The 16,724-nt window shown below is 44.3% G+C and overlaps 1 protein-coding gene across 2 annotated transcripts in view; it reads left to right on the forward strand.

Moving 5' to 3' along the window:
- The first annotated feature begins 398 nt into the window (after positions 1-398).
- Positions 399-16,724, forward strand: part of DYNC1LI1 (dynein cytoplasmic 1 light intermediate chain 1) — a 417,576-nt gene continuing 401,250 nt past the window's right edge. The window contains exon 1 of one of the 2 annotated variants that reach the window (XM_069211991.1): positions 399-620. In XM_069211991.1, coding sequence (XP_069068092.1) covers positions 466-620 — 155 coding nt within the window. In that variant the 5' untranslated portion in view covers positions 399-465. The remainder of the gene's footprint in view (positions 621-16,724) is intronic. The other variant, XM_069211990.1, reaches the window with a different exon arrangement.

A 16,724-nucleotide genomic window follows, 5' to 3' on the forward strand; every position in this document is an offset into this window, starting at 1 on the left:
GTGGAATGCATGCACAAATGTTTCCGAAGTAAGTATTTCAAATTGTAATATAAATACGGAGTTACAGCTTTTTATAGATTGGATTGCATGCCTCTCAGTTTCAATCCAGTAATAGTGTTATTGCTCGGTGCTTTCTTTGAAATGAACAAGGAATATATCCATTCCAAGGTGGCCACGGGATGACATATATGACTCAGCGTATCGCGCGCTTCGTCCCGTCATTTTCGGTCTATTTTGCCCTTCGTCTCTCCTTCACACCACGAGCCCGCACCCACCACTAACATCAGAATGATGCTTGTGTTCTGTTGCTCAGCGACGTCATGTGCCGTGTTGGTGACAGCCCGGCCTCTCGACGCATGCGCGCCCGGTAGCTCGCGCTGACGCTCCTAATATCCGGGGCTGGGATAGGGCGCCGGCTTTTCTTCATTCATCGGGAAGGGGGAGTGAGCTAAGTAAAAAAACAACATGGCGGCGTCTACTGTCACTGCTGGGCGAGCCGCTTCCTTTTCTTCCCCCTCTTCCACCCGGCTAAACTCCAGCCATGCGGGCAGCCCGATAGTATCTCAGCTCAGCCACGACCACCATGGCTCTGGGGAAGAGGACGACGGGCAGAACTTGTGGTAAAAAAACACTCGTATATAATTGTATATCGCTTAAAGTTCCTTGCTTATAAATGTATTATGTTGTGGTTGCTTTAAATAGGAATTATTTTGCTCGATTTAAAAAAAAATATATGCTTTGCTTTCTTGCCATGAGAATAAACTAATAACGGTCCTGGTCGCGCGTGCGTCGATTTACATGTCAGACAGAAGCGAGCACCCTGAGCGCGCGCCGTACGTTGACAGCAGTGGCTGTATCGAGACAGAGTGATCTGCGCAGGCGTACCCTCTCGCGCATATTAGGTTCTAGTCTGGCAGGCAAACTACAGGCTTGAAGCTGCTCTGTTGTGGGCGCGCGCGCGCGCTTGCTTCGACACCTGTCAGAAGTCGCGCGCGTCTCCGAGGAAGGGGTGGAGGCGGAAGCTGCTTATTTGCTGCGCTTTATTACGGGACGTGCTGATGTTAAATGCCGTTCACTACCTGCCCTTAGTCTGTGTTCGTTCTAAATGTAACGTGTCAGCGCGGTTGCCAGAAGTGCACGTTTTCTTAACGTGCAGACTGCAAATTAACTCCCAGTTGTAGTTTCAATGTTGTAGCAAAGCGGCATTGTGGTATAATATCGGAGTTGATAGGCCTGCGTGACGGGAATGGTCCATCCCAGCACATTAAAGTTGTTCCTAGTGTAGTACTTTAAGTGCACTTGGTTGATCTTTAAAATTGGTATTGCCAAAGAAGCATGGCTTGCGTTGTATTGCATGCTCGTCCGAGTTATTACAAGAAGTGTGGCATAGTTAATTGTAGATGTGGTCTAAAACGTAAATTAAATGCCAGTGCTTGACACTGTGCGTGCTCCCCTGATTCGTGTTTCGGTGCCGTCTGTGTTTTCTGTTTGGTCCTATAAATGCATCACACAGCACTGACCGTATGAGCCTAGAACAAGAGGCCCATTCACCATTCTCTATCACGCAAACACCACACTTTGTTTTCCTTCGACACTGTGCATATTTCAACAGCTATGTACACAGTTCACAAAGTTTCCCATGAATGAATGGCTATTACAGTTGACTCGTGAGCCCTGCAGAGAGGCCCAGAATTGGATGAGCATGTTGTTAAAGCACCTTTGACACCCATATGGGTACTGACAAATTGGCGCTACCTCAGACTCGTTCCCAGAACGCTCAGTCGTTTGCAATCATGGGCACCCAGCCACACACTTTAATCACCTACAAGTGACTGAGTTCGCTGTCTGTGCTACACAAAGCTCACAACTTGCATGAAGAACGAAACCACGAAAACAATACAGTAGTGAAAACAAGTATTGCCAATAAATAGGGCCTTATATACACCATTCAACAGGAGGTAAAATGTTACGGATCACGTTAACAAATTGGGTTACCTCAAGGGATTGTGCATACACTGCTGAGAGAGACCTGTAAAGACAAGGATCTGATTAGGGCGTGGTAGGGACTCATTTCAGTGTCTGTTTTTAATTACTGCTGACGCCAAACACTGGCAGAACCTGCCCCGCTTAAAACCGTGCATGAGGGCTCTGTGATACGTGAAGGCTGGTTCACTTTGAACTTTCCTTTTTTTCTCTCACCCATTTTTCGTTTCATATATTATAGTAAGCTCAACAATTAACACGTTGTCCTTTTTTTTTTTTTTTCAAATTTTATTTTATTTTAATATGTCGGAGGGAGGGGGTTACATGAGAAAAAAAAGAAGAAGACATAATATATCCGTGCGAAGAAAGTAAAGTAAACAAAACAACGGGAGAAAGAAGACCTTTTAAAAAAACCTCAGTTATATATATCACATATCGAAACAATTAGCATTTTTTTTTTTTGTTTTAAACTGTGTCTTGATATTCCAACCATCTAGTCAGTGGTGCCCACATTCGTTCTCCTCTATGTCTCTTCTTATGACCCTTTAACTTATAAAGACTTAATTCAGTATTATAGATGGTAAGTAATCTAGAGCGCCAATTCTCAAACGTGGGGGGTTCTTTTTTGAGCCAATCTGTAGCAATACATAAGCGGTATATTGCCATGGACAAAAATAAAAATCGCCTTATTTTATACAGTGCAGGTTCCGTACTTTCAGGTGAGTCCACGACTCCCAATACTACCAGCATAACAGTAACCTGAATATTGCAATGCGTGATCTTCTTAAGGAATACCTCTATCTCATTTAATATTCCCTGCAACATTGGGCATACAAAGAACATATGCATTATCTCAGCTTCAACTTCCCCACATCGATTGCAGCTTCCAGAGGATATCCCCCACTTTTTCAGTTTTGCTGGAGTATAATATAAGTCCATCAGTGTTTTGTAATGCTGGGTTTTCAAATTAGCTGATAGAAATGTTGTCTCAGCCATGGCTAAGGATTGGTCCACCCACTCTCCAGCCACCCCAAATCGTGCAATCCATCTCTCATTCTGTTGTGCCATATCATCTACTTGTAGCTCTGTTAGTAACTTATATAACTTGCCAATCTTTGCCCCATTTTTAACAGCCTCAACTACCGGGATCTCCGACAACTGTACTGTAACGCACTTCTGAGACTGTAAAAAATTTCGTATTTGCAAAAATTTAAAAAAATGGGTCTTAGGTAAGCCAAATTGAGACTGCAGATCCGTAAATGATTTATAACCGGATTTACAATACAAGTCTCCGACTTTATTTATTCCCCTAGAACGCCAAAAATCTAGTATGGGATCCCTAAAGATATGATTTGGGATAGCTGAAAATTTCACTGGTGTATAAGCCGTAATCTTTCCCAGTCCCATACTCCGTTTTATCTGAGCCCAAACCTTGAAGGCGGACAAAAAAGGCTTAAATCTTACTTTTTTAAAGTAACTTGGTTCCTCAAATTTTGATAACCAACCACTTGCCTCCCCACCCGCCATCATAGTATAAATAGGGGTTGGTTTTACTTCTTCATTACCCTTAAAACTTCCCCTTATAAGTTCATCCATATGTTGAAGGCAACAGGCGTAGTAATACAGTGTAAAATTAGGAACTGACCACCCGCCTCGATCTTTGGGAAGTGTCATATACTTCATTGCCCTTCTCGTTTTAGCATACCCCCATAAAAAATTATTCCCCATCTTTTCCAATCTTTTAAGCCATTTTTTATCAACCTCAAGGGGAATAGCCCGAAATAAATATAGGATTTTTGGCAGAACCATCATTTTCAATACATTGCAGCGACCCTCTAGCGATAAGTGCAAATTATGCATTCGGTCTAAATCCCTCTTTATTCTATTTAATAATGGGATAAAATTAATTTCCACCAACCGATTAACCACTGATGTAATCTTCACCCCCAAATACACTGCTTCAGATACCAATCGTCTATCTACTAGTGAAACGTGCCCAGAACATACTATTTGTGTTTTATCTGAGTTCAGCTTATATCCGGAGTATTTTCCGAACTCTCTTGCCTCTATTTCTATTGCCCTAATAGCTTCCTCCGTGTTGCTTGTCACTATAGCTACATCATCAGCATATGCAAACACCTTATATGTTTCTCCATGATATAATAGAGGTTGAATATTTTTGCATTCTTCTAATCTCAGCAAGAAAGAATCAATATATAGAGCAAAGAGCAAGGGGGAACATGGACACCCTTGTCTAGTCCCCCTAGAGATTAAGATAGTATCTGATTCCAAACCAGCAATGCAAATTCTAGCTTTTGGGGCTACATATAAAGTTTTTATAGCTGTAATATATCCACTCCCTATACCTTTCCAGCGCATGACTTCCCATAGAAACTTCCACGATACACGATCAAATGCCTTCTCGGCATCCAAAAGTAATAATCCTAAATTTGTTTGATATAGTTCTGCAAGATCAAACATGGCTATTATTCTTCTTATATGATCTATTGTATCTCTACCCGGAATAAACCCATGTTGTTGTTTTCTAACCAGCCTGACTATCACATTTGCCAATCTACTGGCCAAAATCTTTGCATAAATCTTTCCATCTACGTTTAACAAAGATATGGGTCTGTATGAACTGGGGAACTCTGTTGATTTATCCTTTTTTTTTAGCACTATAATACTTGCACATTCCCACGATAAGGGTGCCTGACCTGCCTGCGCTATACAAAAAATACTATGCATATCCTTTTTAATGTCTATCAGGAAGGTCTTGTAAAATTCAAGTGGTATTGCATCCGGTCCAGCAGCTTTCCCTGTTGCCAGGGAGCTTACTGCCTCAATTATCTCATCAATACGAATTGGTGCATCTAATGTAATTTGTTCCTCAGAAGAGAGCCTTGTACTCTTTAATCCCCCCAGAAATTCACTAACCTTTTTTTGTAGCTGTTCAGAATACACTATGGGCCTCATTATGACCCTGGCGGGCGGCGGAGGCCGCCCGCCAGGATCCCGCCCTCCAAATTACCGCGCCGCGGTCAAAAGACCGCGGCGGGTATTACGAGTTTTCCCCTGGGCTGGCGGGCGGTTCCAGTAAAACCGCCCGCCAGCCCAGGGGAAAACGACCTTCCCACGAGGATGCCGGCTCGTAATCGAGCCGGCGGAGTGGGAAGGTGCGACGGGTGCAGTGGCACCCGTCGCGTATTTCAGTGTCTGCAAGGCAGACACTGAAATACTTTTCGGGGCCCTCTTACGGGGGCCCCTGCCGTGCCCATGCCATTGGCATGGGCACGGCAGGGGCCCCGCGACCCCCCCTACCGCCATCCTGTTCATGGCGGCTTTCCCGCCATGAACTGGGTGGCGGTAGGGGGGGTCAGAATCCTCATGGCTGCGGAGCGCGCTCCGCAGCCATGGAGGATTCCAATGAGCAGCGGAAAGTCAGCGGGAGACCGCTGACTTTCCGCTTTTGACCGCGGCTGAACCGCCGCGGTCAGAATGCTCATTGGAGCACCGCCAGCCTGTTGGCGGTGCTCCCGTGGTCGGTGGCCCTGGCGGCCACCGGCCGCCAGGGTCAGAATGACCCTCAATATCTTCACTATACAGCTCCTGATAGTAACCCTTAAAAACCTCTAGAATTCCTTCTAACTCTGTATGTTTCCGCCCATTACCATCAATTATATTCAAAACATTCTGTTTAACTGCCTTTTGTCTGACCCGTCTAGCTAAGACTTTTCCTGTGGATTCACCATATTCATAACACTCCAATCGGTGACTTTGATAGACGGCTGCCACTGTTTTATTCAAGTAAGCATTTATTTTAGCCTTAAGAATCACCATTTGGGTCTGAGTGAGAGTAATGTCTTCTCTACTAGTAATTTTACTAGCTAATTCCCTCTCTTTTGTTATTAATCTTTCTTGAAGTTCTACAATTTCCTTCCCCCTAATTTTCTGTATTCCCAAACTATAACTAAGAGTTTCACCTCTCGCTGCAGCTTTAAATGAATCCCATACCATCCCCGGATCTGCCGTATTCCTATTGATATCAAAAAAGTGGTGAATCCACTCTTTCATATGGGATATATATCCTGGGTCAACCAACAATTTCCTATCAAATGTCCATACACGACGCGAATTAGATGGTCCCTTAATTGTTATGGACAATATTAATGGATTATGATTTGATAAGAATCTGGGTTTGCATTCTATTTCAGCCCCATGGATTAAGTTTTGTGATACGAAAAAATAATCCAACCTTACCAATTTAGCATGTGGGAACGAGTAATAGGTATACCCTGGATCTACAGTTTTAATATTTTCCCAGACATCTCTCAACCCATGTTCTCTTACTAACCTCCTTAGAGCTTTCCATACTTTAGGCTTTCGTCCCTGATATAAACTCTGGGTGTCCATGCTCCTGCTACCTACCTCTAAATGAATATTTAAGTCGCCACAAATAATTATTGGTAAGGGCCATCCAACTAGTTCCATATTCAACGTATCCAGAGGCTCAGCCTCGTCCAAAACTGATCCATATATAGTGCAGAGGGTAAATGTAAATGTATTCACGGATAATTCTAAGAGAGCCCACCGCCCATCGTTACTTGCTCGAGATCTACAAACTTGTACATTGTTATTTCTGGCAAGTATCGTCACCCCACGTGTCGAAACCTCCTGTCTGGTACAAACAAGAGGCGTCAACCCAAGCTCTCGTATGAGCTCTCGCTTACTCCATGCAATGTGTGTTTCCTGCAAGCAATATAAATCTGATTTAATTAGTTTAAGACCAGCTGCCACTCTTTTCCTTTTCTGGGGGCTATTTAGACCGCAAATATTCAGTGTACAAATCCTTAATCTATTTGCCATATCACTCAGTTTGATGTACCAAACTCACGTCAATACTTTCTCCCTTAAAGAAACCAACTTGTTGATATTGAATCCTATACATCCTCTTCTTTTGATATGTCTTCATTAAATTGTTCTGAACATTTCTACCTATATTAGTGCCCCCCCCACTCCCCACCACCCCTCTCCCCCCTCTCCCCCCTCTCCCATCCTCCCACCCCTTATACCCCAACCCTGCTACCAACCCCCCCCCACCCCCCTACACCCCTTACCCCTACCCTTACACCCAATTTATGGAGAGTATGGGATCTCACTGTCCCTAATGATGGTAAAGCTTCCGCTCCGACCGTCCCTACCCAGTGCATGATTTTCTTTTTCTTTTTTTTCTTTTACCTTTTCTCCCTTTCTTTGTCTTTATCTCTCTCTATCTAACCCTGTTTCAGCCAAAACAATATCTTACCCCCGGCTCGACTTCTCAGGGCTTAACTCCTAACCCTCTCTACTTTACCCCCACCCCTATGTCCCAATCCAGAAAATCTATTTTAGGGAACCGGACCGTTAAGTCCACCCAAAAAAGCCCTTGCTTTCTCCTCTGTCGTGAAGAAGTAAGTCCTATTATCCATTACTACTTTCAGTTTAGCCGGATTTAATAAAAAAACCTGTGCCCCCTTACTTTGAAGTGGCTGAATTAACTGCCGGAGCCTCCACCTTTTTTCAACAGTAATATGGCAATAGTCTGGTCTCACAAAAAACTCACATCCCTTAGCCTTACTTCTAGCATTGGGTCGAGCTCGGTCGAATATAGCCTGCCTTGCCTGATAATTAAGCAAAGAGATTAATATTGCTCTAGGTCTACCACTTCCTCCTTCTGAGTTTGGTCCTATTTTACTAAAAGGAAATCGATGGGCTCTTTGAACCTCTTTGTCCCAGTCCCACTGGTGTAAGTCCGGAAAAGCTTCCTTAAGAAGTGCGACCATAAAGCTATGTATATCTGATCCTTCAAGTCCTTCTGGTACACCCAGGACGCGCAGATTATTCCTCCTCATTCTGTCCTCTAAATCTGTCAATTTCCACTGAGTGTCCTCAAGTTGTTTCTCCATCATTTCTCGAGATGACTGGCGAGCTCCAGCCTCATCCTCCAGACGCGAGATCCGGGTCTCTGCTTCTTCCATCCGTGTAGTAAACTCTGAACATGTCTTAGCTACTCGACGAATTTGGATTTGCATCTTGCGGCAAGCCATTTGAGTCCTACGGCTCTCTAATTTAGATTCCTCTCGATGTTCCATAATGCTTTGATATATGGTTTCCAGTGACACAGGATTAGGCTGTTTTTCACCATTATCAAATAGAGTTAAATCATCCTTGGAATACTCCCACTGAAGCCCCTAAAGACCCTTAGTGTCCAATGGGTTAGTGGAGTGCTTATTAGGTCCTACTTGCTCACTTCTCTTCCTCTGTTTTTTCCTGACAGTGGCGCTCCTGCCACTCTCCTGTAATTCCCTTCCCAGTGCCAAAGAGGACACCTCAGATTCGAATTCAGAAGAAGTTTTATCCGCCTCCAAATCCAGCTGCTCGTTGCTTGACCAACTTGAATGATCTGATAGTGAAAAAAACTTGTCTCCTTGTATTGTCTCATTATCGCGTAATTCCACTGGCCTCCGCTCCACCTGTAATAATGACCTAGCGCCTTGTGCGCCCTCCCTCTGCTCCCTCTGCTCCATCTGACTCCCGGTAGCTTGTTTTTGTAAAGTTGCCACATCTTCAGCATCACTCTGCCCACCTTCATGCGGGGGGGGCACATCTATAGCCGTCATCTCTTCGTTTACTAGAGGATCAGCCTCCTCCACAGCGGCGGGGGGGGTATCTACGCTCCCCACCCGTATGTCCTTCCCTTTCTCAAAATACCTGTCCAGTGAAGCACTCTTGTTTTTGGAGACAACCTTCTCACCTAAGCCTTGTTTTATATCCGTACCCCCCCCCTGCCGTGCCGACAGGCTTACTCTTACCGGCTTGCCTCGTCCAGACAGAGTCACATTTTTCACTCCCTTAGGTGGCATTTTTACCTTTTTTTTTTGCTTTTTAATGCAAAACGCGTTATTATAATATACGCCCAGTGTCAAATACTTGTAATACAATAAAGAAACTCTGACCGTTTTTTGAGTCCACGTCGAAAATTGCCCCCAATTGGGACCCGTGAGCACAGACCTGTAGTTGTCTTCAGGTAGGAGCAGGAGCAGTCCAGACCGCATCCCGGGAAAACGCTTTGCAATCCTTTTGGCCTCCGTCAGCAAATCCACGTAGTTTTACTTCTTCCAAAAAAAAAAAAAAAAAGGCCCCGCAGAAACCAAGAGCCAAGTAGCCTTGAACAATCCTCACATGAGAAGCAGTCCTTCAAAAAGCAATGTCACCCGCAATATTTCCCCTGTGCCGCCCCTCCTGAGAGTCCTGGGACAGTCATCCCCAAGAAAAGAGGGGGCAGGTGGAGCAACGCGAGTCGGCACAATGTTGCTAAAATGCCGCTACATTGTTTTCCTCTAAGCGCGACTGCCGAAGGAAGCTCCGACCCGCGGGAGAACTGCCGCAACACTGGGAGGTTTCCTTGGTCGGAGCAGACGCTTCGCGGCAGCGTTACGCGGCCGCCATCTTGCTCTCCGTCCGCATTTTCTAACACGTTGTCCAGTGTTGGCTTACGCAGTCCCAAATTGATGACATTCAAAATGTCACCCAGCATTTACATTACTGTACGCACTAGAATTGCCCTCGTTGTCATACTTCGGGTAGCACTCCTTTAAAGTGACGCTACCAAGGGTCCCATATCTTTGTATGCTGTTTTTAGACAGATCCAGGCCTTGTACAATGTTTCTTTGCAGTCAACGCAGTAGTCCGCGCCACCCTCATAGGAGGGGATATACCCTTTCCCCAATGGTGGGCAAGGTCTCTCTTGGCCACCAGCATCCCTCTGGCCTCAACCTGGACTTTTATTTTGACGCGTGATAAACGGAGGCATTTTCTTGTAAAGCCACAGCAGAACAAACCACACTTTAAGGTTGGAATCGAATTTGGGCACAGGAGTGTGCTGGAATACTGTACAAAATGATATTTAAACATAAAGAGCAAACTTTTGAAAACCTCGTTTTTGTAAGAGCCGAACTGGTCACCCGACTCAGTTCATTTTTCCGAGTAAATACGTTTGTTATTGAGATACAGTAATCAGTTTTACCATAGAATTGTGTGTACAGTTACAACTAGTAGCTCGTGAAATCTAGATCGTGGTTTTATGACTTCATCTATCAACCCACATAGATGAAGATGCAGTGGTTACAGGTGAGGGAGCTGTTGTACCAAGTACAGGGACATATTTTAGAATCATGGATGCCGTCCAGTCTTTGATGAAATCTGAGGTTGAGTCAGTTTACTAAGTTCCCATCCTTTCTTATTCTAGTTAATGTCTGAATTAACACTAGAATCTTGCCCAAATGAGGAGTCTCCAAAATGATGCACAGGCAGACGTTGTGTTTCTTTTTTCTTTTTATTTGTTTCATTATTCTTTTTTTTAAAACACCAGCCTGCTGCTTGCCCTTTGGCATTTTTATTTTGTCACTGTTCTAGCTAGAAATAAACTAGTAGCAGGTCCCTTTTGTGACCTTTATGCAGATAATTTTGCTGTGGAAGCTCCTTCTAGAATGTCTGAAGCTAGTCTCTCTCCGAGAGGCATGAGCGGAGACTTTATATAATACTTTTCAGCATTGTTTAAAGTTGAGATCTATGTTGGAACACAAGTGTGTGAATACTCATGCACAAACATTGCACCTTTCTTAAAGTGTAACACTTCACTGATTTATCACTTATGAACTAAAAATACGTTATCAACCTATAATTATATTGTAGAAACTTGTAAGTGAAATAACAAACATTAGTTTTTTATTGCAGTAGATAACTTAAACCTTAAAGCACGCCGAGCACACAATAAAATATATTTTATATAGGCAAACTGAAGCATGAATAAAGTAAAAAGCGTTCTACAGTCTTGCGGTCTTCTCCAGGAGGGTGAAAGATTGATAACAGGCCCCTGATTTGAGGGACATATAGAACGGTCTGCTGGAACACCACCTTAATGGAGCAAAGTTTTGGCTGATGCAGAGTTCTGAAACTGTGCACTGGATAGTACCAGGATGGGTGTGAATTCCAAGAGTAGATCACCTGGTGAAGTGAGTCCACTTGATGGTTTTGGAGATTCTCTCTGCGATAGTAGATGAAAAGTGCTTAAAGCAGTTGAAGTTGTTGCTGTCCCTATGTAGTTTGATTGGTGAGATAGATTCCCTTTGTCCGCTACATGTTTATCGACTCTGTATGAAAAAGCTTCTGCTTAGCAAAGGGGATGGATCATTGTTGTCTTGTGGTCACCGATTTGAGAGACCCTTTATGGGAGCACTTTAAGATAAAGTGAAAATGGTTTCTGTTAGGTTTATATAAATTGTATATATACTGACACCTAGGACATGTTGTTTTGGGTCAAAGACAACTTCTTCATTTCCATTTTGTTCGCAGGGCAAGTAGGCTCCATCCTCCTGTTGCACAAATCCAGGAGCTCAATTTACAATGTTACATAGTAGTTAAGGGAAAGTGGAATAATGTGCTGCTACAGCTGAACATGCATCCTTTTGAGATATGAGCATGTGTGCCCTAAACGTAGAGGATAATGATCATTTAAATGTTAGAGGGTGTGATACCAACTTGAGTGATAGTACCTCACATGGAAGATTGAGGAAGAAACCCTTGTGATATAACTCTTGGAGTTAAAATGTCCATTGTTGCCGGCTCCCCTTACACCATAATAAAAAAAAAAAGATATGGGAAGTCAAAATTTAAGAGAATCAGTGAACACTTGTATGTTCTGAATGTTTCGCTCAGAAGCTTCACCAGTGAGACATTCGACATTCTATAATTCAGGAAATTATTTTTTGATTTTTAGGGAGACAAGCTGAGTGCAAATTGTACGCATCCAACAAAGGTCCATCTGTATTAATTTGGAGAGATCAGGGTAAGCTAGGTATAATACTAGATCCTAGTAGTCTGGAACCCTTGTAGCTACTTTGAGATAAGCAAGAGGAAACGCTAGTGGAAAGGTTCACAGAGGTATTCTCAGGGATAATTGAGATGTTATAAGGATCCTAACATAAAATAGTTCTTAAAGAAGATGATGTGACATGCGTTCATAAGGCTAGGCAGATATTCATGACCAGGAATGAAGTTTTAAGGGAATTGCAGAAATGACAGCCAAGGTCATTGAACCAATAGAGTCCTACGATTGGATTGCTCCACTTGTGGTGGCTCGACATATCAACAGAAAAATCCAGTTATGCGTAGACTTAAGAGATGTAAATAGAAACATATTAATGGATCCGTTTCCTCTTTTTAAAAATCAACTAATTGTCATCAGTTAAGGATACTGAATGATTCACTACATTTGACCTTGCCTCTGCTTTACACTAGGTCACTTTGCACTCTTCTACAGGGGTGTGGAATTTAATAAAATATCTAGTTGTCCATGGGCCAGGTTCCATCTTAAATCTACTTGTCATATAAAAAACAATCTATTTGTCCCTTTGGTGCCATGTAGTGCGACGACAAATTATGGCAGCAATTTCAATATGTAAGAGCTCTGACAATAGCCTCTCTGAATATGCCAGGGCTACTATCAATCAATCAAAACATTTATAGAGCGCGCTACTCACCTGTGAGGATCTCAAGGTGCTGGTAGGGCTTGAATACTTGCAACTTCAATCCCTACTATAGCAATTTCCACAAATCTACACACTGGGGCTGGAGGAAGCAGTAAGCAATAGTTCCAGGGCTGGAATGCCTTTGAGTCTGCAAACGTGTTAACTTGCATGTTTTTAATGATTTTCACCAGCTCTTTAATATTTCCCTATAATGAGAAAGGTTGGAAATGTACTCCTGACAGTGGCAGAAGTAGAAGCGCTTCAGGGTTGGGGAAAAAGTGGTTGGAATGAAAGTGAACTTGTAAACGCTCAATAGATTTTCACATGAGCAAATCTACACATGCATATTTGCTTGTGCTAAAATATAGTTCACAAATATTTTCTAGGAGTTCGATTTCCTGGCCTAATTCTGTAAGTTCATGTGAATTCAAAGACATACCATGGGTGCAGTTTTGTTACTTTCTTTAAGAATTGGGTCCCTAATTAGGTCTGGTGCTAACGAAGACACTTTGTTTTTATTAAACTTCTGTCTGTCGACTGGCTTCACTGCGAGTGATCACACTCTGCTCGTCCACCAAGAGCATATTGGCATACAAAGTAGTTTTGTTCAGTACCAGGTGTAGGAATGCAGCCTCTTCTTAACATGGTTACCCTCACATTTTGCCTGTTGTCAGTATGTCTTGGCTGTGTTCACTGGGATCCTGCTAACCTTGACCCCAGTGACTGTGCTCTCTCCCTTTAAACTTGGTTGCTTGGACCACAAACATCCCACATTTGGCATACTGGTGCCCCCATATAAGTACCTAGTGTATGGTACCTAGGGAATTGGGACACCAGGAGTCCCCCATGGCCGGTAGCATGTATTATGCCACCCATGGGGAGCCCATGCAAAGGGTACCTGCAGGCCTGCCATTGCAGCCTGCTTGAAAGCGTGCATGCCCCCTTTTCACTACAGGTCACTGCACCAAGTCACTGTAAGCCACCCCAAAGGTAGGCCCTCCTAGGCCAGAGGCCAGGGTGCAGGCACCTGTGTGTGAGGGAACCCCTGCATGAGCAGAGATGCCCCCACGAACGCCAGCTCCATTTTCATTAACTTCGTGAGTGCAGGGACACCATTTTACTTGTGTAACGGACATAGGTCACTGCCTATGTCAAACTACATAATGGTAACTCCGAATCGGGGTATGATTGGTATCAAACATTTCAGAATCATACCCCAATACTGTTGCCAGTATTTGAAGTATGATTCCATGCACTCTGGGGACTCCTTGGAGGACCCCCAGCATTGCTCCTACAAGTCTTCTGGGGGTTTCCAGGCAGCCCAAGCTGCTGCCACCCCTCAGAATGGTTTCTGCCCTCCTGATACTTGAACAGCTCAAGACCAGGAAGGCAGAACAAAGGATTTCCTTTTGGGAGAGGGAGGCAACACCATCTCCCTTTGGAAATAGGCATTACATGGCTTAGAAGGGGTAGCATCCCCAAGCCACTGGTATGTTTTGAAGGGCACATTTGTGCCATCCTTGCATAAACCAGTCTACACCGCTTCAGGGACCTCGTCCTCCAGTCCCTGCTCTGACGCGAAACTTGGAAATGGAAAGGGGAGTGACCACTCCCCTGTCCATCACCACCACAGTGATGATGGCCAGAGCTCTTCCAAAGGGTCCCTTGATTCTGCCATCTTGAATCCAAGGTGGGCAGAGGGCTCTGGGAGCATCTGAGTGTTCGGGTAAGGCAGGTATTGTCAGAGCGCCGTCCTGATAGGTGGTCACCTGGCTACGTGACCAATCCACCTTCCAGGACTATTTAGGGTCTCCCTCTTAGGTGGGTCCTCAGATTTGATGGGCAAGACTCTAGCAGGACTCCTCTGCACTGTTTACTTTGACTTCTGGCCACTGGAGCTGCAACTGGACTCTATAGGAACCTACGATCTGTAGCAACTGCAACAACTTTGTCCTACAACATTTTCTCTGGCTCCTTCTAGCAACTGCAACGTTTCCCCGACTGTGTGCATCCTCTGATGGTGGCAAGTCTTCAGTCTGCACAGGAAGCAATAAGAAATCTCCCTTGGAATGAAGTAAGCACTTCCTGCATCTGCAGGCACCAACTACGATGACCGGCTGCCTAGATCTCCTCTCATCCTGAGCTGCGTGGATCCTGCATTACAGGTCGTGGTCCTCTCTGCCAGCTGTCCAACGTTGGTGAAGGTAAGCCCTTGCCTTCCCATGCAGGACGGTACCACTGTGCACCACTTCTCCTGTGCACCACTTCTCCTGAAGCTGCTAAGGCTTGTTGGCATCTCCCTCAAGGGATCTTCAGGATCTGGGTAGCGCCCTTCCCCAGCACTCTTCCCTGCGGTACACAGCCCTCTGTGTGCTTCTCCTGCAACGTGGGACCTCTCCTTTGGTGTGTTGCGTGGCCTCTCTGCGTCTCCTGGGCTCTTTGCCTGTGGGTCTTCTGAAGAAGATGCCTCTTCTTCTTTGGACTCTCTGAACTGCTGAGATTTGCCTGGGACTCGTCCCATGGGTGGAGTCCCCCCTTGGACCTTCCTGGTCCCCAGCATCTCAACTTTTCCTCCAACCGTGACATTTGTCTTTGCCAAGGCTTGTTGGTGGTGTCGCCACACCACAGACTGACTGCAATCCTTTGTCCTGCATGGGACGTCAACTGCATCACCCAGGAACTTTAAATCTGTTCCAGTGCTGCATTACTGACCATCTTTGTCTGACCGTCAACCAACTCCTGCATCTACAGACTGGGTGGGTAGTGGCTCCTGCCACCATCACACTCCAACTGGACTTGGTCTCCTTCTTTTCCAGGTCTTCCTCTTCCAGGATCCACCTTTTGGTTTCTTGCAGTCTTGTCTGGGTCTTGCAGTATCCTTCTCTGAAGTCCTGTGGATTGGTTTGGGTAGAACCAGTAACTTACCTCTTTCTTCCTGGTCGCTGAAAGGCACTCTAATACTTACCTTTGGGGTTTCCTAGTATCTCCATCTCCCCTCTACTGGTTCCACTTCCTTGGGTGGGGACCCGACCTTCGCATTCCACTTTCTTAGTATATAGTTTGGTCTCCGCCAGGCTTTCAGTATTGCCTATTGCTTTTCACTGTTTTCTATTGCATTTTATGCCTATTCCTGATTGTTAGTGTACATATATAGTGTGTTACTTACCTCCTATTGGATGGTTGCCTATTTAGTAATTTAGTATTTGTCACTAAAATAAAGTACGTTTAATTTTGTTACTGTGTGGTTCTTTCATGTGTGTAAGTGGTGTGTGACCAAAGTGGTATTGCATGAGCTTTGCATGTCTCCTAGATAAACCTTGGCTACTCATCCACAGCTGCCTCTAGAGAGCCTGACTTCTAGACACTGCCTACACTCCACTAACAAGGGGATACCTGGACCTGGTATAAGCTGATAATACCATAGGTACTCACCACACACCAGGCCAGCTTCCTACACCAGGAACTACTGTGGCATTTAGTGGCGTAATGAAACTGGAGGGGGGTCCCCTGCAAATAACATGGAGGCCGCCCCCTTCCAGACTTACTCAGGGCAGGTACTGTGCTGAGGGCACCCCTCAATGGCCGGGGGGGCTATGGGGCCTTTGTAATGCCACTGGTGGCAATATGTGCTTTTTGAGACCAAAAAATATAATTTTCTTTTGTTTTTTTGTTACAATGCTGAGGGCCTGGCAGCTCCCACAACAATAGTGTTACAAAATCCACGTCAAGACACTCATTGACGAAACCATAAGACTCATAAAAAAATGTTGGAGCAGTTGGCGTTGCCAGTGCTTGTTTGTTTTAATGCTTCCCATAATCTTGTTTAAAATGGCTACACTGATTTTCCATTAGGAATATTTTTTGGAAACACTAGCTTGCATCATCATGTTTTACTAAATGACGCTTCAAAGAAACAGCACTTAAAATTTCATAGTAACGAAGCGGTTTTTTTTCCAACTTGCATTTTTTTCTAAACATTTTATTTTGAAAGCAATGGATCATCACTTGTTTACAAGCTTCTGCAAGCGTTTGCATCTAATCAGAAAGCATTCTGAGAGCGTTATACTTAGCCTAATTTTGTTAAACTTTTCAAACATATGTATACACTTCTTCTTTTTTTTTTTTTTAAACTGAAACCACTGTCAGTAGTGCAGTGTGACTTTAAGAACTTTA

The sequence above is a fragment of the Pleurodeles waltl genome, chromosome 10 (assembly GCF_031143425.1).
Source record: "Pleurodeles waltl isolate 20211129_DDA chromosome 10, aPleWal1.hap1.20221129, whole genome shotgun sequence".
Lineage (NCBI taxonomy): Eukaryota > Metazoa > Chordata > Amphibia > Caudata > Salamandridae > Pleurodeles > Pleurodeles waltl.